Source organism: Mytilus trossulus, chromosome 11 (genome assembly GCF_036588685.1).
Source record: "Mytilus trossulus isolate FHL-02 chromosome 11, PNRI_Mtr1.1.1.hap1, whole genome shotgun sequence".
Taxonomy (NCBI): Eukaryota; Metazoa; Mollusca; class Bivalvia; order Mytilida; family Mytilidae; genus Mytilus; species Mytilus trossulus.
This window is the reverse complement of record NC_086383.1, coordinates 13,143,259-13,165,331: the sequence shown is the minus strand read 5'-3', so window position 1 is coordinate 13,165,331 and position 22,073 is coordinate 13,143,259. Positions and strand designations below refer to the sequence as shown.

General features: G+C 31.7%; 1 protein-coding gene across 1 annotated transcript; it reads right to left on the bottom strand.

Moving 5' to 3' along the window:
• Positions 1-10,124: 10,124 nt before the first annotated feature.
• LOC134689751 (zinc finger protein 721-like) lies at positions 10,125-21,706 on the bottom strand. Its single transcript, XM_063549721.1, has 4 exons — positions 21,639-21,706; positions 16,759-19,680; positions 11,791-11,878; positions 10,125-11,462 (listed from the first exon to the last, which is right to left on the bottom strand). Exons 2-4 carry the CDS (start codon positions 19,618-19,620, stop codon positions 10,213-10,215), a joined length of 4,200 nt encoding a protein of 1,399 aa, XP_063405791.1. The 5' UTR covers positions 19,621-19,680; positions 21,639-21,706; the 3' UTR covers positions 10,125-10,212.
• Between the last annotated feature and the right edge of the window lie 367 nt (positions 21,707-22,073).

Sequence of the window (22,073 nt, the reverse complement as noted above, 5' to 3'; positions counted from 1 at the left end):
TCCAGACCATCATACTACATGTAGTTGCCTTAATCAATGTAAGTTTGTCTCTGGGAGATTTGTATTAGTTATCATACCATTTCTCTTTATTTCGATGTCTATCAATTAAGATACGAGCTTTCATTATTTGCCAACATATTACATATCACATTATAAAAAAAAAAAAAAAATTTTTTTGCAAACTACCATAAATTTGCGGGTAATTGTTTTTCATAAAACCACATTGGAGGCCACTTTTTTTTCAAGTGGACTTCAGCTAACCACCCTACCTTACCATTACCGAAAATAAGATCAAACACATTTCAACGGCCATACTTTTGTCCGCACAATGTGTAAATCGAATGAAAATCGAATGAAAAAAAATCAAGGTTGCAAAAAGTGTCCGCACTATGCTTGACAGCAGAGGTTTACAGTAGAACAAATCCAGGGTGTTGTTCTGCTTAGTTTTTTTCTTCTAAAGTAGGTCTCAACTTGAGGTCGAATACCCAACCCAACCCTTACCGGATAGTTGATAAAAGCAATTCTGCGGCAATACTTTTATCTGCACTAGGCGAAAACGTAAGCTAGAGATATAGGGCCTACTTGATCAGAATTAAAAATTTGGGTATAGCTAGGATTATTTTTTTTAATCCAAATAATAATTTTCTTGTCCACCATACTTTGAATACAAAATAGAAACCTTTGGTCTAGTCATAATTAAGCGAATCCACTAGTTCCGGGGTAGAATGTTTTGTAAAATCAGTTTTGTGTGGCCTAAACAAGTTAAAAGCAAGAGTGCAACTTTCTTTTCTTCTAATGCAGAACAAGTATTACTGTTCATGAACTATTTTACAGGATGCCGAGAATATGGAATTTCCAAAAGCTTTGTATTTCACAGAATAGAGCAATTTGTCATCATTTAAAAATAATCATAACTATTTACAATTCTATAAACACACACAATTGTTGACTCTTTAAAATGTAAAGCGTGCTGCACGTTGTATAATACTAGTATATTGAAAGCGGTTTCTATTGCCTGTATATGACTAATGAACCATAAATGAAATTTAAAAAAAATCATTAAATGGTATCTTTTTTGAAGTACGTTTGAGTCTTATGCAAAATTTATGCTTATATATATTTGAAAGCTGGATGCTGCCGACGGGCTGCTTGAGCCTAGTCTTACAAACTCCGCATTTTCATTACAGCCGATTGCATTGAATGTGAAGACAAAGGTAATATCATTTGTTACCTTTCTTGTTAAACCGTGAAGTCATTTTTAGGTAAGGTATACTACCCTTGTGTGGAATTAGCCTAGTCCTACAGACAGTTTGATTGGTTATATGTCGAACCAGTCTACTCTTAATGGAGGGTAGTTTACCTAACCTAATATTGACTTCACCATACAGCTAGCAAGCAATTTGTCCAAGAATATCGCATTTGACTACACACTCACTGAATCGGCTGTAAAGTCTTTACACTACATGTTGCAACATTTGCAAAATTATTGGGCTACAAAAAATATTTGGAAAATTGGGTCAATAGGCTTTCCCAGAGGGTTTTATGCAGAACATTTCCTGGAAATCTATAATGGTAGTTTGTAAAAACAATGTCGAATTCAAATGTCAAAGAAGTTACATACATTAAAAAAGGTTGAGTTTTTTTGTTTTTTTTTTAATTTAATTCTAAGGCAAAAGTAAATGTAGAGTTTTATTGGTCAAATGATCAGGACTTTTGTTTGTAGTACAATGAGCAAATCAATCAATCAATCAATCAATCAATCAATCAATCAATTATTCAATTAATACAACTGAGAATGAAAACACCATAAATAACTAACAAAGGTCAGAGTCTCCTGACTTGGGACAGGCGCAAAAATTGAGGCGGGGTTAAACATACTTTGTGAGATCTAAATCCTCCTACTATACAACTATACAACTATACAACTATACAACTATACAACTATAGCTAGCCAATGTAGAATAAACAAACACACAGCAATTGCACAGAAACACTCAGTTTAAAAGAAATCCTAGTCCGATGTCGGAATAGGTACCAACAAAAAAACAACGCAAAATGAAACTGATTCATAAATTAAACTACTAGCAGTAACTGACATGCCAGCTGAAGACCCCAATTAAACCGATCAAAAGATTATATAGATATAAGAAGGTGTGTTATGAGTGCCAATGAGACAACTCTCCATCCAAGTCACAATTTGTAATATGGAATATGTGAGCTGTGTTTCAATTGATTAGACTGTAACTTCATCAAAAACTACCTTTATCAAAAAACTTTAACCTGAAGCGAAACAGACGGATAAACGGTAGAACGAACGGACGCACAGAACGAACAGCATAATTTAAAAGTCCATAAATGGAACGTAAAAAATGTGCTGAAATTGAATGAAGGTCTGGTAAATCTCAATGAGACCATAATCGGCATATCCAAATAAATTTCCCTAAGGTCACAAACAACATGTTTCACTTAAAGATATATTGCCACTACTTCTGCAATATAGTATTAATCAATAAATATGTAAAAAAAAGTGTATGCATGCCAATCAAAAAAGAATGGGGCAGCAAACTTAGCAGTCCTTTCAATACCAATCAAACACTGTAAAAATATTTTTGAATATTGTTCTCATTGGTATAAATAGTAATTTTGTTATCTGTAACTTAAAACCATATTAAATATTATTGTTTTACACATCAAAATACTACAATGTGTTGTTACCTATGCTTTGGCATTGCATAAGGTCGTGTTTTTCATTTATTGTTAATAAGGTCTTTATACTAAATCCACTGGATTTGGATTTGCACTGATTGACATTTTTGTCTTAGATTTAATTTATGATTTTTGTATTTGTTTTTATTGGCCTTGAACTAGCTGTCAGTAACTGCGATTACTCTCGGGTCTGTACTTTTTTGTCCCTTTTACAGCAGATGACCGTGAAGTCATTCCGGTGTATTGTTGCGAGAGAGCTTTCCTTTACGTAACTTGCGTGTTGGACTTGTAACCGATCTATAATCTATAAATTCGTGGAAACCAGAGCTCACACCGTGTTGGTTGTTAGTTGATGACTATATGGTAAGCTCAGGATGTTTTTTTAAATATTGCATACGGTGACTTGGTGATGTCTTCATTCCATGCATTGTCCCATTACTTTATATAGACAGCTTATCAGTCAACCTGATCTATCAAAGTAGTTCTACTGGCCTTTTGTATTTAGTAAGACGAGAAACAAGATATAAACTAACTTAGATTGGTATATACATGTACATGTATATTTAATATACTCATATAAATTCAAGTCAAATTTATATTCTAAAACAACATAAAAAAAAAAAGTGTAAAAAAAAATTGCTTTTAATATATTTTGTTTGTGAGTGGGCATGTTTAAATGCATGTTTTCTGGTCTGGGTTAAGAATAAACTATTGGCTATGATTATGTGTTTTATTATGATATTTTTTGGGACAAAATAGCGTTGCTTTAGGCTACTCGTATAATGGTCTCAAAGTGGGGGTTTTCGTTTCTGTATTCCGTAATACTTAAACCATAGTTTTACTTCAGGCCATTTTTGTCGAGCCTTCGACTTTAGTCGAAAAAGCGAGACATAACGATATTACATTCCGTCGGCGTCCACAAATATTCACTCTGTGGTTAAAGTTTTTGAAATTTTAATTACTTTCTTAAACTAAACTGGATTTCTACCAAACTTGGACAGAAGCTTTTTTTATATTCATAAGATAGTATGCAGTAGTAAATTTTGGAAAAATAAAATTCCATATTTTCCGTATTTTACTTATAAATGGACTTAGTTTTTCTGCCAGGAAACATTACATTCACTCTGTGGTTAAAGTTTTTGAAATTTAAAAAAATTCTTAAACTATACTGTACCAAACTTGGACATAAGTTTGTTTTTGATCATAAAATAGTATCCAGAAGTAAATTTTGGAAAAATAGAATTCCATTTTTTTCATATTTTACTTTTAAATGGACTTAGTTTTTCTGCCAGGAAACATTACATTCACTCTGTGGTTAAAGTTTTTGAAATTTTAATAAATTTCTTAAACTATACTGTACCAAACTTGAACAGAAGTTTGTTTATGATCATAAGATAGTATCCAGAAGTAAATTTTGGAAAAATAAAATTCCATTTTTTTCATATTTTACTTTTAAAAAGGACTTAGTTTTTCTGCAAGGAACCATTACATTCACTCTGTCGTTAAAGTTTTGAAATTTTATTTACTTTCTTAAACTATTTTGGACCTGTACCAAGCTTGGATAGAAGCTTGTTTATGATCAAAAGCTAGAACAAAATGTATTGTATCTAAAAGAATATTTTGTTAAAATTTTGTACCTGTGTATATGTATTTTACTTATAATGTATAAATGAACTTAGTTTTTCTTCCTTATTATATTACGGACAGTCTGCAGTTAAGGTTTTTAGAACATTCTGTATTTTTACCAAACGTGAACAGAAGCTTCTTAGAATCATGATATAGTATCAAGAGGAATATTTTTATTGATTTTATTCCTCTTTCGTTGAGCCTGCGGTTAACAGCATAAGTAGGTTAGACACTGGGTTCCGCGAAACCCTTAAGCATTTTTTCTCTATATACTCTTTAATGTTGTGAGCCATTTTTCTCTATTCTTTACACTTTTTGCCAGTTAACTTATTCTCTTTATATTTGAACACCTCAATGTTCTATTTTATTTATTTTTGTTCCATTGTCTCTAATATTCAACCCCGCTATTCTCTATTCCTTAAACGCCATCCACACCTTCTAGTTTAAATCACCATATAGCCTTCACAAACAACCAAACAAAAACCCTATAGGCTCCGAATTCCAAAATAATTGAATGCTTGTCCAGGTTTGAAATTTGTATTTTAATCAATCTATCAAGAAAAACACATTATCGTCCTCGATGTTCACGGTACTGAAAATACTGGCAGATGGACGTTGGTCATCAATTCTAATAATCTTAGATCGACCTTTCTAAACTTTTTAAAGACATTTGATCTGACAACCGCTGTGCATGTATACTTTAACGACCAGGCTAGTTTTCTCGTCAGTTTTAAAAAGTAATTACCTCCCTTATAAGTGTCATGTTGTAACAAATCTATTTATTTGTACCATCTTTATGTATCGTAATATTAAATTGTACAATTTAAATTTGTGATTCGTTTAATATTCAAAAAATGATAATTTATTATTTATCAAAGGTATAAACATGGTAATTTGAAAGTCTTTGATTACTTTATCACCGTATTTCAATTCAGAAGTCATGCGGTTTATTTCCTCTACATTGTAGTTACATGGAATGGAGTGTTTACATTGCCCTTCATTGGGAGAACATCATGCTTTTTAAAGTTAAGTTTCATTTTCAATTGGTTTTAGTGAAGTGAAAAACAAAAATTGAAAACACTTTCGTTCTCCTTTTAGGTTTTAGAAAAATAAAAAAAATACAAACGAAAACACTTGTTTTTCATTTTGGTTTTCGAGAAACCAAAAACGAACAATGAAAACATTCTCGTTTTTGTTTTATGTTTTTGATAATCGAATGTTGAAAACAAATGTTGAATGTTGAAAACGAATGTTGAATGTTGAAAGGTGAAAATCGAATGTTGCATATGAATGTTGAAAACGAATATTGAATGTTTAAAATTGAATGTTGAAAGTTGAAAATTTAATGTTGAAAACGAATGTTGAATGTTGAAAACGAATGTTGAATGTTGAAATCGAATGTTGAAAGTTGAAAATCGAATGTTGAAAACGAATGTTGAATGTTGAAAACGAATGTTGAAAGTTGAAAATCGAATGTTGAAAACGAATGTTGAATGTTGAAAACGAATGTTGAATGTTGAAATCGAATGTTGAAGGTTGAAATCGAATGTTGAAAGTTGAAAATCAAATGTTGAAAACGAATGTTGAAAGTTGAAAATGAATGTTGAATGTTGAAATCAAATGTTGAAAGTTGAAAATCGAATGTTGAAAACGAATGTTGAATGTTGAAAATCGAATGTTGAAAACGAATGTTGAATGTTGAAAATCGAATGTTGAAAACGAATGTTGAATGTTGCAAATCGAATGTTGAAAGTTGAAAATCGAATGTTGAAAACGAATGTTGAATGTTGAAAACAAATGTTGAATGCTGAAAACGAATGTTGAATGTTGAAAACGAATGTTGAATGTTGAAATCGAATGTTGAAGATTGAAATCGAATGTTGAAAGTTGAAAATCGAATGTTGAAAACGAATGTTGAACGTGCTTTAGATGAATTTGGCTATTTATTTTAGGTATTTTTGACATACAGCTCTTCAACGGTTTCGGTACTTATACTTATATTCTAATTCGCCAACTCAAACGAATATAAATTATTTAATAAATAAAACAACACATAAATAGGATAAGTGTGCCTACAGCTGTAGCAGCCTTTAATATTACATTACATTCAATTTCATTCTCAAAACTAAAGTCCTTCACTTTAAATTCAGGCACACTACCATCAGTTCAATCATATAATAGCACAGTTATATACAGTAACAGTAACACAATCAAAAACTATCTACAAAAGAGGAAAAATTCATATTAATATAATGTACTAATGCATATACTCCTATTAACGATAACCATCTCATAAAAGGGGTGGGTGGGTGGGTAAACATAATAACGAATGCTGCTACGTCGTACTATAGGCAAACTTCGAATAACTTAATTTTCTCAAGCTACCCCCTTAAGTAATACTTAATCATGCTTTTCACGAAAATCATGAGGGCATATACCCGTAAAACCGGCAGTACGGGTATATGCCATCCAATCAAATAGAACGTAAACACACACCATGTGCTTGATATAAACACACACACGTGTTTATAGTAAACAATCACTTGACCGTTACAACGTCATGTGACTTACTACCTTTAATAAATATATATCTTCGGATTTCAAATGTTTGGCTTTGAGCGTTCCTGATGAAGGTAAATCCAGAAAAGCGCTTTGGACCCAAGAAATTAATAACGTGTTGTTTTCAATATTAAACACGAATGTTGAATGTTGAAATCGAATGTTGAAAGTTGAAAATCGAATGTTGAAAACGAATGTTGAATGTTGAAAACGAATGTTGAATGTTGAAAACGAATGTTGAATGTTGAAATCGAATGTTGAAGGTTGAAATCGAATGTTGAAAATTGAAAATCGAATGTTGAAAACGAATGTTGAACGTTAAAAACGAATGTTGAATGTTGAAATCGAATGTTGAAAGTTGAAAATCGAATGTTGAAATCGAATGTTGAATGTTGAAAACGAATGTTGAATGTTGAAAGTTGCAAATCGAATGTTGAAAACGAATGTTGAATGTTGAAAACGAATGATGAATGTTGAAATCGAATGTTGAAAGTTGAAAATCGAATGTTGAAAACGAATGTTGAATGTTGAAAGTTGAAATCGAATGTTGAAGGTTGAAATCGAATGTTTGAAAGTTGATAATCGAATGTTGAAAACGAATGTTGAATGTTGGAATCGAATGTTGAATGTTGAAAATGGATATGAGAAAAAAAAAAAAAAAAAAAAATTGAATGTTGAATGTTGAATGTTGAAAACGAATGTTGAATGTTGAAATCGAATGTTGAATGTTGTAAATGGATACGAGAAAAAAAAATAAAAAAAAAAAAAAAAAAATTTGAATGTTGAATGTTGAATGTTGAAATCGAATGTTGAATGTTGAAATCGAATGTTGAATGTTGAAAATGGATATGAGAAAAAAAAAAAATTTGAATGTTGAATGTTGAATGTTGAAATTGAATGTTGAATGTTGAATATTGAAATCGAATGTTGAATGTTGAAATCGAATGTTGAATGTTGAAAATGGATATGAGGAAAAAAAAAAAAAAAAAAAAAAATTGAATGTTGAATGTTGAATGTTGAAAACGAATGTTGAATGTTGAAATCGAATGTTGAATGTTGTAAATGGATATGAGAAAAAAAAATTAAAAAAAAAAAAAAAAAATTTGAATGTTGAATGTTGAATGTTGAAAACGAATGTGAATGTTGAAATCGAATGTTGAATGTTGAAAATGGATATGAGAAAAAAAAAAATTTGAATGTTGAATGTTGAATGTTGAAAACGAATGTGAATGTTGAAATCGAATGTTGAATGTTGAAAATGGATATGAGAAAAAAAAAAAAAAAAAAAAAAATTTGATTGTTGAATGTTGAATATTGAAATCGAATGTTGAATGTTGAAATCGAATGTTGAATGTTGAAAATGGATACGAGAAAAAAAAATAAAAAAAAAAAAAAAAAAAATTTGAAAATTGAATGTTGAATGTTGAAAACGAATGTTGAATGTTGAAATCGAATGTTGAATGTTGAAAATGGATATGAGAAAAAAAAAAAAAAAAAAAAAAAAAATTGAATGTTGAATGTTGAATATTGAAATCGAATGTTGAATGTTGAAATCGAATGTTGAATGTTGAAATCGAATGTTGAATGTTGAAAATGGATACGAGAAAAAAAAAAAAAAAAAAAAATTGAATGTTGAATGTTGAATGTTGAAAACGAATGTTGAATGTTGAATGTTGAAAATGGATATGAGAAAAAAAAAAAAAAAAAAAAAAAAATTGAATGTTGAATGTTGAATATTGAAATCGAATGTTGAATGTTGAAATCGAATGTTGAATGTTGAAATCGAATGTTGAATGTTGAAAATGGATACGAGAAAAAAAAAAAAAAAAAAAATTTGAATGTTGAATGTTGAATGTTGAATATTGAACCAACTTGACATCCGTTGAAAAAAGTACTTGTGGGTAGATAGGTAGGGATCTTTTTTTATTTGATGATTTTTTTACATTGAGTCTATGGGAGCAACATTCTGACTTTTACCATCATGACCATGACCAGTGCTTAAAGAAAATTGACAATAAAGTCTTTAGAATAGGCTTTTTTTAAGCCGAAAAAGAAGGGACGGTAGGGTTACTGGAACCACACATATATTTTTATTTGGCCTCTATATGGAGGGTTAGATTCTAAAGAATGCATCCGCTACATCATGTACATACATCATTATCTCTATGTGTTCTTATATATTTCTAAGTCTATATTAAAGGTTAGATTTTAAAAATGTATCCACTACATACATAACATACATTACTATCTCTATGTGTTCTTATATATCTTTTAGTCTGGCCAAATAAAAAAGTATGTGTGGTTCCAGTTACATCTGAAAAAAAGTTAGGGTAGATAGTAGGGATTTTTTTTTATTTTATGTTTTTTTTACATTGAGTCTATGGGAGCAACATTCTGACTTTAACCATCGTGATCATGTTCACTTCACAGTGCTTAAAAAGAAAATTGACAATAAAATCTTTAGGATAGGCTATTTTTAAGCCGAAAAAGTATGGACGGTAGGGTTACTGGAACCACACATATATTTTTATTTGGCCTCTATATGGAGGGTTAGATTCTAAAGAATGCATCCACTACACACTTTACTATCTCTATGTGTTTTATATTTCTAAGTCTATATTAAAGGTTAAATGTTAGAGAATGTATCCACTACATACACAATACATAACATACATTACTAACTCTATGTGTTATATATCTCTTAGTCTATATAAAGGGTTAGTTTCTAAAGAATGCATCCACTACATCATCATGATCATGCCTACATACATCCCTATCTCTATGTGTTCTTATATATCTCTATTGCTATACAAGTGTTATAATACATCCCTATCTCTATGTGTTCTTATATATCTCTATCTCTATACAAGTGTTATTATACATCCTTATCTCTACTTGTTCTTATAAATCCATCTTATACATCTCTATATACATGATATATATATATATGAATCATTATTTCATTTAAAGTTTCGCCAATAATTTAAACCTCACAGTATATGATTTTATGAATATATGTCATATTCAGATTTCATTATTATACAACCCTCTTTAAATACATCACACATATATACATGATATATATAAGGTTTAATAGTTATTTCCAGTATGTGTCTCTTTAATCACATTTCTTCTGAAAACAACTTTTCAGCATGTACATCATGTGTATGATATTTGTGGCAAGAAGCTTTCTCTGCAAGTCTGAATTCATGAAATTTGGTACGAAATTTCTCTGCAAGTCTGAATTCATGAAATTTGGTACGAAATTAGATTTTCCTTGATTTGCCTAGTATGTGTTCTCGTGTGTTTATGTAAATATCATCACTCACATTGAACTGGAACGACAGACATCTCGATGTGAGTGTTATCTGCTTTATCCTCAGTATGTATTCTCATGTGTCTCTTTAAACTATCAAGCCGACTAAACAGTTTACCACATACATCACAGTTATAAGGCTTCTCCCCTGTATGTGTTCTCATGTGAGTTTGTAAATTACCAAGGTGACGAAACCCTTTACCACATACATCACAGTCAAAAGGTTTATCACCAGTATGTGTTCTCATGTGACTCTGTAAATTACCATGCTGACTAAACACTTTCCCACATACATCACAGTGATGATTGTTTTCGCCTGTATGAGTTCTCATGTGACTCTGTAAACTCCTACGATAACTAAACTGTTTACCACATAAATCACAGCCATGTGGTTTGTCTCCAGTATGTGTACTCATGTGTCCCTTTAAGTCACTTCTTTGATTAAATTTTCTACAACAAACACCACATACATGAGGTTTTTCATCAGTATGTGTTCTCATGTGTCTCTTTAAGTCACCTCTTTGATTAAATTTTCTAAAACAAACACCACATACATGAGATTGTTCACCAGTATGTGTTCTCAAATGTCTCTTTAAGTCACTACTTGAAGTAAATTTTCTAAAACAAACACCACATACATGAGGTTTTTCACCGGTATGCGTTCTGACATGTTTCTTTAAGTCACTACCTAAATTAAATTTTCTAAAACAAACATCACACTCATGAGGTTTCTCACCGGTATGTGTTCTGACATGTCTCTTAAATTGACTACTTTGACTAAATTCTCTAGCACAAACATCACATTTATAAGGTTTTTCACCGGTATGTGTTCTTAATATGTGTCTTTTCAAGTGACTACTTTGACAGAATTCTTTAGAACAAAAATCACATTTACTACTTGTTTCACCTGAATGTGTTCTTAAGTGTCTCCATAAGTGACTACTTTGACTATATTCTTTAGCACACACATTACATTTATATGGTTTTTCACCGGTATGTGTTCTCAAGTGTGTCTTTAAGTAACTACTTTGACTAAATTCCTTAGCACACACATTACATTTGTATGGTTTTTCACCGGTATGTGTTCTCAAGTGTGTCTTTAAGTAACTACTTTGACTAAATTCTTTAGCACACACATTACATTTATATATTTTTTCACCTGTATGTGTTCTCAAGTGTGTCTTTAAGTAACTATCTTGGGAAAATTCTTTAGCACACACATTACATTTATATAATTTTTTCACCGGTATGTGTTCTCAAGTGTGTCTTTAAGTAACTATCTTGGGAAAATTCTTTAGCACACACATTACATTTATATAATTTGTTCACCGGTATGTGTTCTCAAGTGTGTCTTTAAGTAACTATCTTGGGAAAATTCTTTAGCACAAACATTACATTTATATAATTTGTTCACCGGTATGTGTTCTCAAGTGTGTCTTTAAGTAACTATCTTGGGAAAATTCTTTAGCACACACATTACATTTATATAATTTGTTCACCGGTATGTGTTCTCAAGTGTGTCTTTAAGTAAATATCTTGGGAAAATTCTTTAGCACACACATTACATTTATGATGTGTTTTACCAGCCTGTGTGTTGGTGTGTCTCTGTAGAGGACCATTGATTGTGACTAAATCATCTCCTCCCTCTAACATCTTATTGATATTGTTTAACTACAGTATGTGCATTCTTCAACTTGTCCTACTTGTTAGACTATGTAAGGAACACACAAAAAAAAGACATGAAAACCTTTTGCTACTTTTCTGTATTTTACATAATATAAAATATCTATTTTAGCATTCTCTGTATGTTTGGTTATTCTTATTCAATGCTACATGTTTATATACAACATCTATAAGAATTTTATTTACTGTACTGCCTCATTGATTTTTACCTTGCATCTTCCTTATATATATTCATGAGGAAACAGAATTTAGTAGATTATGTAGAATGGTAGATGTCAACATAATTTAAAGGCTCTGTGTTGACGACTGTACTTTGACATATTAACTTTTTTTTGCATTGTAACTTGGATTGTCATGATTGTGAGCTGTTGTCTCATTGGCATGTATGTCACATATCTATCACGTCCCAAGAATAAGCAAGTCCAAACCTTGTATGTGTATTTGTTGTACTCTAGGTTCCCACGTAAAGTTGAAATGCCAATAATTTAAGAAGAATAAACTCATGAGAACACAAAAAAATTATTTTTGGACATTATTCAATACCATAATAATATCCAGGTGGACATTTTTTCACAGGACATTGTGTCCCCCAGGGCATTTTTTTTATTTGACTTAAGTATTAATCTAATCTATAATCATTAGTCTATATGTAGGGTTAGATTATTAAGAATGCACCCACAGTAAGACAACTATATACATTACTATCTCTTTGTGTTCTTATATATATCTCTTAGTCTATATGAAGGATTAGACTCTAAAGAATACATCCACTACATACATTACTATCTCTATGTGTTCTTTTATACCTCTTCGTCTATATGAAGGGTTAGATTCTAAATTAAAGAATGCATCCACTACATACATTTCTATCTCTATGTGTTCTTATATATCTCTTAGTCTATATGAATGATTAGACTCTAAAGAATGCATCCACTATATACATTACTATCTCTATGTGTTCTTTTATATCTCTTAGTCTATATGAAGGATTAGACTCTAAAGAATGCATCCACTATATACATTACTATCTCTTTGTGTTCTTATATATCTCTTAGTCTATATGAAGGATTAGACTCTAAAGAATGCATCCACTATATACATTACTATCTCTATGTGTTCTTATATATATCTCTTAGTCTATATGAAGGATTAGACTCTAAAGAATGCATCCACTATATACATTACTATCTCTTTGTGTTCTTATATATATATCTCTTAGTCTATATGAAGGATTAGACTCTAAAGAATACATCCACTACATACATGACTATCTCTATGTGTTCTTTTATATCTCTTAGTCTATATGAAGGATAAGACTCTAAAGAATGCATCCACTATATACATTACTATCTCTTTGTATTCTTATATATCTCTTAGTCTATATGAAGGATTAGACTTTAAAGAATACATCCACTACATACATGACTATCTCTATGTGTTCTTTTATATCACTTAGTCTATATGAAGGATTAGACTCTAAAGAATGCATCGACTATATACATTACTATCTCTATGTGTTCTTTTATATCTCTTAGTCTATATGAAGGGTTAGATTATAAATTAAATAATGCATCCACTACATACACAACTATCTCTTTGTGTTCTTATATATTTCTTAGTCTATATGAAAGATTAGACACTAAAGAATGCATCCACTATATACATTACTATCTCTATGTGTTCTTTTATATCTCTTAGTCTATATGAAGGATTAGACTCTAAAGAATGCATCCACTATATACATTACTATCTCTATGTGTTCTTTTATATCTCTTAGTCTATATGAAGGGTTAGATTCTAAATTAAAGAATGCATCCACTACATACACAACTATCTCTTAGTGTTCTTATATATCTCTTAGTCTATATGAAAGATTAGACACTAAAGAATGCATCCACTATATACATTACTATCTCTATGTGTTCTTTTATATCTCTTAGTCTATATGAAGGATTAGACTCTAAAGAATGCATCCACTATATACATTATTATCTCTATGTGTTCTTATATATATCTCTTAGTCTATATGAAGGATTAGACTCTGAAGAATGCATCCACTATATACATTACTATCTCTTTGTGTTCTTATATATATATATATCTTAGTCTATATGAAGGATTAGACTCTAAAGAATACATCCACTACATACATGACTATATCTATGTGTTCTTTTATATCTCTTAGTCTATATGAAGGATAAGACTGTAAAGAATGCATCCACTATATACATTACTCTCTTTGTATTCTTATAGATCTCTTAGTCTATATAAAAGATTAGACTTTAAAGAATACATCCACTACATACATGACTATCTCTATGTGTTCTTTTATATCTCTTAGTCTATATGAAGGGTTAGATTCTAAATTAAAGAATGCATCCACTACATACACAACTATCTCTTTGTGTTCTTATATATCTCTTAGTCTATATGATAGATAAGACACTAAAGAATGCATCCACTATATACATTACTATCTCTATGTGTTCTTTTATATCTCTTAGTCTATATGAATGATTAGACTCTAAAGAATGCATCCACTATATACATTACTATCTCTATGTGTTCTTTTATATCTCTTAGTCTATATGAAGGGTTAGATTCTAAATTAAAGAATGCATCCACTACATACACAACTATCTCTTTGTGTTCTTATATATTTCTTAGTCTATATGAAAGATTAGACACTAAAGAATGCATCCACTATATACATTACTATCTCTATGTGTTCTTTTATATCTCTTAGTCTATATGAAGGATTAGACTCTAAAGAATGCATCCACTATATACATTACTATCTCTATGTGTTCTTTTATATCTCTTAGTCTATATGAAGGGTTAGATTCTAAATTAAAGAATGCATCCACTACATACACAACTATCTCTTAGTGTTCTTATATATCTCTTAGTCTATATGAAAGATTAGACACTAAAGAATGCATCCACTATATACATTACTATCTCTATGTGTTCTTTTATATCTCTTAGTCTATATGAAGGATTAGACTCTAAAGAATGCACCCACTATATACATAACTATCTTTATGTGTTCTTTTATATCTCTTAGTCTATATGAAGGGTTAGATTCTAAATTAACACATGATTAAAGAATGCATCCACTAAATACATTACTGTCTCTATGTGTTCTTTTATATCTCTTAATCTATATGAAGGGTTACATTATAAATTAAAGAATGCATCCACTACATACATTACTATCTTTATGTGTTCTTTTATATCTCTTAGTCTATATGAAGGGTTAGATTATAAATTAACACACGATTAAAGAATGCATCCACTAAATACATTACTATCTCTATGTGTTCTTTTATATCTCTTAGTGTATATGAAGGGCTAGATTCTAAATTAACACATGATTAAAGAATGCATCCACTTAATACATTACTATCTCTATGTGTTCTTTTATATCTCTTAGGTATATGAAGGGTTAGATTCTAAATTAAAGAATGCATCCACTACATACATAACTATCTCTATGTGTTCTTTTATATCTCTTAGTCTATATGAAGGGTTACATTATAAATTAAAGAATGCATCCACTACATACATTACTATCTCCATGTGTTCTTTTATATTATCTTAGTCTACATGTATATTAAAGGGTAGATTGTAAAGAATGTATCACTACATACATGACATACATTGCTATCTCTATGTGTTCTATTATCGTTTAGTCTGGCCAAATAAAAAAGTATGCATGGTTCCAGTTACATCTGAAAAAAAGTTAGGGTACTAGGTAGAGATTTTTTTTAATGATTTTTTGTTTTTTCACATTGAGTCTATTGGAGCAACATTCTGACTTTAACCATGTTAACAGTGCTTAAAGAAAATTGACAATAAAATCTTTAGGGTAGGCTATTTTCAAGCCGAGAAAGTAGGGACGGTAGGGTTACTGGAAGCACTCATATATTTTTATTTGGCCTCTATATGAAGGGTTAGATTCTAAAGAATGCATCCACTACATACATAAAGAACATTACTATCTCTATGTGTTATATATTTCTAAGTCTATATTAAAGGTTATATTTTAAAGAATGTATCCACTACATACATGTACATAACATACTTTACTATCTCTATGTGTTATATATCTCTTAGTCTATCATGTCTATATGAAGGGTTAGATTCTAAAGAATGCATCCACTACAACATCATTATCATGTCTACATACATCACTATCTCGATGTGTTCTTATATATCTCTATCTCTATACAAGTGTTATTATACATCTCTATCTCTACGTGTTCTTATAAATACCTCTCATACATGTACATCTATATATACATGATATATGAATCATCATTTCATTGAATGTTTCGCCAATAATTTAAACCTCACAGTATATGTTTTTATGCATATATGTCATAATCAGATTTCATTATTATACAACCTTCTTTAAATACATCACATATATAAGGGAGCTACCATTGGATTTTTATGGGGGGCTAGGATAAAAAATTCGGTCCTGCCTTTTTTTAAAAGTTTATCCTGACTTTTTTTAACCTAAATTGTCGTCCTGACTTTTTTTTTGTAAGTGTCTCATCCTGCCTTTTTTATAACTCAGAACTCCTGTCCTGCCTATTTTTTTCAAATTTCATCCTAGCCTCCCATAAAAATCAAATGGTAGCTCCTTAAGATTTAATAGTTATTTCCAGTATGTGTGACTCTCTTCAATCACATTTCTTCTGAAAACAACATTTCAGCAAGTACAAAGAAGTACATCATATGTATGATGTTTGTGGCAAGTAGCTTTCTCTGCAAGTCTGAATTCATGAAATTTGGTACGAAATTAGATTTTCCTTGATTTGCCTAGTATGTGTTCTCGTGTGTTTATGTAAATATCACACACATTGAACTGGAACGACAGACATCTTGATGTGAGTGTTGTCTGCTTTATCCTCAGTATGTATTCTCATGTGTCTCTTTAAACTATCAAGCCGACTAAACAGTTTACCACATACATCACAGTCATAAGGCTTCTCCCCTGTATGTGTTCTCATGTGAGTTTGTAAATTACCAAGGTGACGAAACCCTTTACCACATACATCACAGTCAAAAGGTTTATCACCAGTATGTGTTCTCATGTGACTCTGTAAATTACCATGCTGACTAAACACTTTCCCACATACATCACAGTGATGATTGTTTTCGCCTGTATGAGTTCTCATGTGACTCTGTAAACTCCTACGATAACTAAACTGTTTACCACATAAATCACAGCCATGTGGTTTGTCTCCAGTATGTGTACTCATGTGTCCCTTTAAGTCACTTCTTTGATTAAATTTTCTACAACAAACACCACATACATGAGGTTTTTCATCAGTATGTGTTCTCATGTGTCTCTTTAAGTCACCTCTTTGATTAAATTTTCGAAAACAAACACCACATACATGAGATTGTTCACCAGTATGTGTTCTCAAATGTCTCTTTAAGTCACTACTTGAAGTAAATTTTCTAAAACAAACACCACATACATGAGGTTTTTCACCGGTATGCGTTCTGACATGTTTCTTTAAGTCACTACTTAAATTAAATTTTCTAAAACAAACATCACACTCATGAGGTTTCTCACCGGTATGTGTTCTGACATGTCTCTTAAATTGACTACTTTGACTAAATTCTCTAGCACAAACATCACATTTATATGGTTTCTCACCGGTATGTGTTCTTAATATGTGTCTTTTCAAGTGACTACTTTGACAGAATTCTTTAGAACAAAAATCACATTTACTAATTGTTTCACCTGAATGTGTTCTTAAGTGTCTCCATAAGTGACTACTTTGACTAAATTCTTTAGCACACACATTACATTTGTATGGTTTTTCTCCAGTATGTGTTCTCAGGTGTGTCTTTAAGTAACTACTTTGACTAAATTCTTTAGCACACACATTACATTTATATGGTTTTTCACCGGTATGTGTTCTCAAGTGTATCTTTAAGAAACAATCTTGGGAAAATTCTTTAGCACACACATTACATTTGTATGGTTTTTCACCAGTATGTGTTCTCAAGTGTGTCTTTAAGTAACTATCTTGGGAAAATTCTTTACCACACACATCACATTTATGATGTGTTTTACCAGCCTGTGAGTTGATGTGTCCCTGTAGAGTACCATTGAGTGTGACTACATCATCTCCTCCCTCTAACATCTTATTGTGTCCCGGTAGAGTACCATTGAGTGTGACTACATCTTCTCCTCCCTCTAACATCTTATTGTGTCCCTGTAGAGTACCATTGAGTGTGACTACATCATCTCCTCCCTCTAACATCTTATTGTGTCCCTGTAGAGTAGCATTGAGTGTGACTACATCTTCTCCTCCCTCTAACATCTTATTGTGTCCCTGTAGAGTACCATTGAGTGTGACTACATCATCTCCTCCCTCTAACATCTTATTGTGTCCCTGTAGAGTATCATTGAGTGTGACTACATCATCTCCTCCCTCTAACATCTTATTGTGTCCCTGTAGAGTACCATTGAGTGTGACTACATCTTCTCCTCCCTCTAACATCTTATTGTGTCCCTGTAGAGTACCATTGAGTGTGACTACATCATCTCCTCCCTCTAACATCTTATTGTGTCCCTGTAGAGTACCATTGAGTGTGACTACATCTTCTCCTCCCTCTAACATCTTATTGTGTCCCTGTAGAGTACCATTGAGTGTGACTACATCATCTCCTCCCTCTAACATCTTATTGTGTCCCTGTAGAGTACCATTGAGTGTGACTAAATCCTCTCCTCCCTCTAACATCTTTTTGTGTCCCTGTAGAGTACCATTGAGTGTGACTAAATCCTCTCCTCCCTCTAACATCTTATTGTGTCCCTGTAGAGTATCATTGAGTGTTACTACATCATCTCCTCCCTCTAACATCTTATTGTGTCCCTGTAGAGTACCATTGATTGTGACTAAATCCTCTCCTCCCTCTAACATCTTATTGTGTCCCGGTAGAGTACCATTGAGTGTGACTAAATCCTCTCCTCCCTCTAACATCTTATTGTGTCCCTGTAGAGTACCATTGAGTGTGACTACATCATCTCCTCCCTCTAACATCTTATTGTGTCCCTGTAGAGTACCATTGAGTGTGACTACATCATCTCCTCCCTCTAACATCTTATTGTGTCCCTGTAGAGTACCATTGCTTGTGACTAAATCCTCTCCTCCCTCTAACATCTTATTGTGTCCCTGTAGAGTATCATTGAGTGTTACTACATCATCTCCTCCCTCTAACATCTTATTGTGTCCCTGTAGAGTACCATTGATTGTGACTAAATCCTCTCCTCCCTCTAACATCTTATTGTGTCCCGGTAGAGTACCATTGAGTGTGACTAAATCCTCTCCTCCCTCTAACATCTTATTGTGTCCCTGTAGAGTACCATTGAGTGTGACTACATCATCTCCTCCCTCTAACATCTTATTGTGTCCCTGTAGAGTACCATTGAGTGTGACTACATCATCTCCTCCCTCTAACATCTTATTGTGTCCCTGTAGAGTACCATTGAGTGTGACTACATCATCTCCTCCCTCTAACATCTTATTGTGTCCCTGTAGAGTACCATTGCTTGTGACTAAATCCTCTCCTCCCTCTAACATCTTATTGTGTCCCTGTAGAGTATCATTGAGTGTTACTACATCATCTCCTCCCTCTAACATCTTATTGTGTCCCTGTAGAGTACCATTGATTGTGACTAAATCATCTCCTTCCTCTAACATCTTATTGATATTGTTTAACTACAGTATGTGCATTCTTCAACTTGTCCTACTTGTTAGACTCTGTAAGGAACACACAAAAAAAGACATAAAAACCTTTTGCTACTTTTCTGTATTTTACATAATATAAAATATCTATTTTAGTATTCTCTGTATGTTTGGTAATTCTTATCCCATGCTATACAACATATACAAGAATTTTATATACTGTGCTGCCTCATTGATTTATACCTTGCATCTTCCTTATATATATTCATGAGGAAACAGAATTTAGTAGATTATGTAGAATGGTAGATGTCAACATAATTTAAAAGCTCTGACTGTGTTGAAGACTGTACTTTGACATGTATATAAACTTTTTAATGCATTGTAACTTCATGAACTTGGATTGTCATGATTGTGAGTTGTCTCATTGGCATGTATGTCACATATCTATCATGTCCAAAGAATAAGCAAGTCCAAACCTTGTATGTATAGTCGTTGTACTCTAGCTATAGGTTCCCACGTAAAGTTAAAATGCCAATAATTTAAGAAGAATAAACTCATGAGAACACTAAAAAATTTGTAAGGGTTCCGCGGAAACCAGTGTCTCACCTATTTTTGCTGTAAATCGCAGGCTCAACAACAATGAGGAACAAAATCAATAAAAATATTCCTCTTGTTACTATTTTATGATTGTAAGAAAATCTAAGTCCATTTAAAAGTAAATTACAGAAAAAACGGAGTAATCTTTTTACAAACTTTACTTCTGGATATAATCTTATAATCATAAATAAGCTTCTGTCCAAGTTTGGTACAAGCCCAGGATAGTTTAAGAAAGTTATTAAAATTTTAAAAACTTTAACCACAGAGTGAATGTAATGGTTCCCCACAGAAAAACTAAGTCCATTTAAAAGTAAAATATGGAAAAAAAGGATTTATTTATTTACAAAATTTACTTCTGGATACTATCTTATGATCATAAACAAGCTTCTGTCCAAGTTAGGTACAAACCCAAGATAGTTTAAGAAAGTTATTAAAATTCTAAAAACTTTAACCACAGAGTGAATGTAATGTTTCCCCGCAGAAAAAAATAAGTCCATTTATAAGTAAAATACGGAAAAAATGGAATTTTATTTTTACAAAATTTACTTCTGGATACTCTCTTATGATCATAAACAAGCTTCTGTCAAAGTTTGGTAGAAATCGAGTAAAGTTTAAGAAAGTTATTAAAATTTCAAAAACTTTAACCACAGAGTGAATATTTGTTGACGCCGCTGACGACGCCGACGACGACGGAATATAGGATCGCTTAGTCTCGCTTTTTCGACTAAAGTTGAAGGCTTGACAAAAATTTACTTCATTGTTTAATTGTTCATTCATGTCATTGTTTTGATTTTGACCACCTGACAACTTTACAGAAATATCAGAATGATTATAAACAAGTACTCTGTGATGGGCAACTTATAATATCTGTGTTTTAAAGATTTTAACAATATCAAGCCAGTCCAGTTCAAACTATAATCATGTGGTACAATTCTCATTTACATATTATGAATATTAATTAGCAAAAGCACTACTAATTTCTGGCTATGTACAGACGACTTGACAGACAGTGGTAACATAGTATATAAATGTCATATATGTCTTTTCATTCATTGTTTGTACTTAAATCTGGACGTTAATTTTCCAAGTTGAAATGTATTTTGTCAATGTTTGATTTCTGTGCCTTTTACAGATAATATATAATTACTATTCTCATTATTGAAGTCCAAGTGGTTGCCTTTAATTTCTTACAGGATGCATCTTGATACTTTATTAAATTTTGTAAGACAGTTGTTTCATTTATAATATATACATTGTATAACCATGCATATGATAACCATGATAAAACAGCATGCTATTTCCCGTCTTTAACAACAAATTTCAGTCTTGACAAGCAGATAACAACTTCTTCATATTTTTCACGTTATAAGTAGTATTAATTATACCCATTTATTGCTTACTCCAGGTTGTAAAGAATAAAATAAACCATTGTCTACCTACATACTGCTACTAATCATAAACTTGCTTTGTTTTTGAAGGGAGAATTTAAGTCGGGGGAGAGAGACCAACGTTATATTCTTTAATATGAATTTCCTTCTATTATTACGGAACACCTCCTCAGTGGATACGAATCACCGTTTTGTATAGGTGAACTCCTATATATAGTTTCTCTGTGAACAATGAAGATGGAACGTTGTGTCATTTATATTGTGTAAAGCAGCTCCAGTCATGCTTCAGTGATTCCCTATATAATTCACCATTTTTTTCCCACGAAAAGGGGGAGGGGGGTCCGCCTATGTTATATAGCTAGTGCAATATATGTCCACTAGGCTTATTTGTATACTAGCCGACCCTTAGTACATCTAAATCATTATTATACTTAATTCACAGTGTGGGAACGGAACTGTACGGTTTTCTTCTAATTTGGTCAT

Bases quoted from the DNA above. Each gene is read 5' to 3' on its own strand.
- LOC134689751 (XM_063549721.1), bottom strand. From the start codon at position 19,620: ATGTTAGAGGAAGGAGATGATTTAGTCACAATCAATGGTACTCTACAG. The intron at 11,879-16,758 runs GTGTGATATTTA...CACATACTGTAG, and splicing joins CTGTCGTTCCAGTTCAATGT to TTAAACAATATCAATAAGAT. The intron at 11,463-11,790 runs GTAAAACACATC...GACACACTTGAG, and splicing joins ACACACCAACACACAGGCTG to AACACATACCGGTGAAAAAA.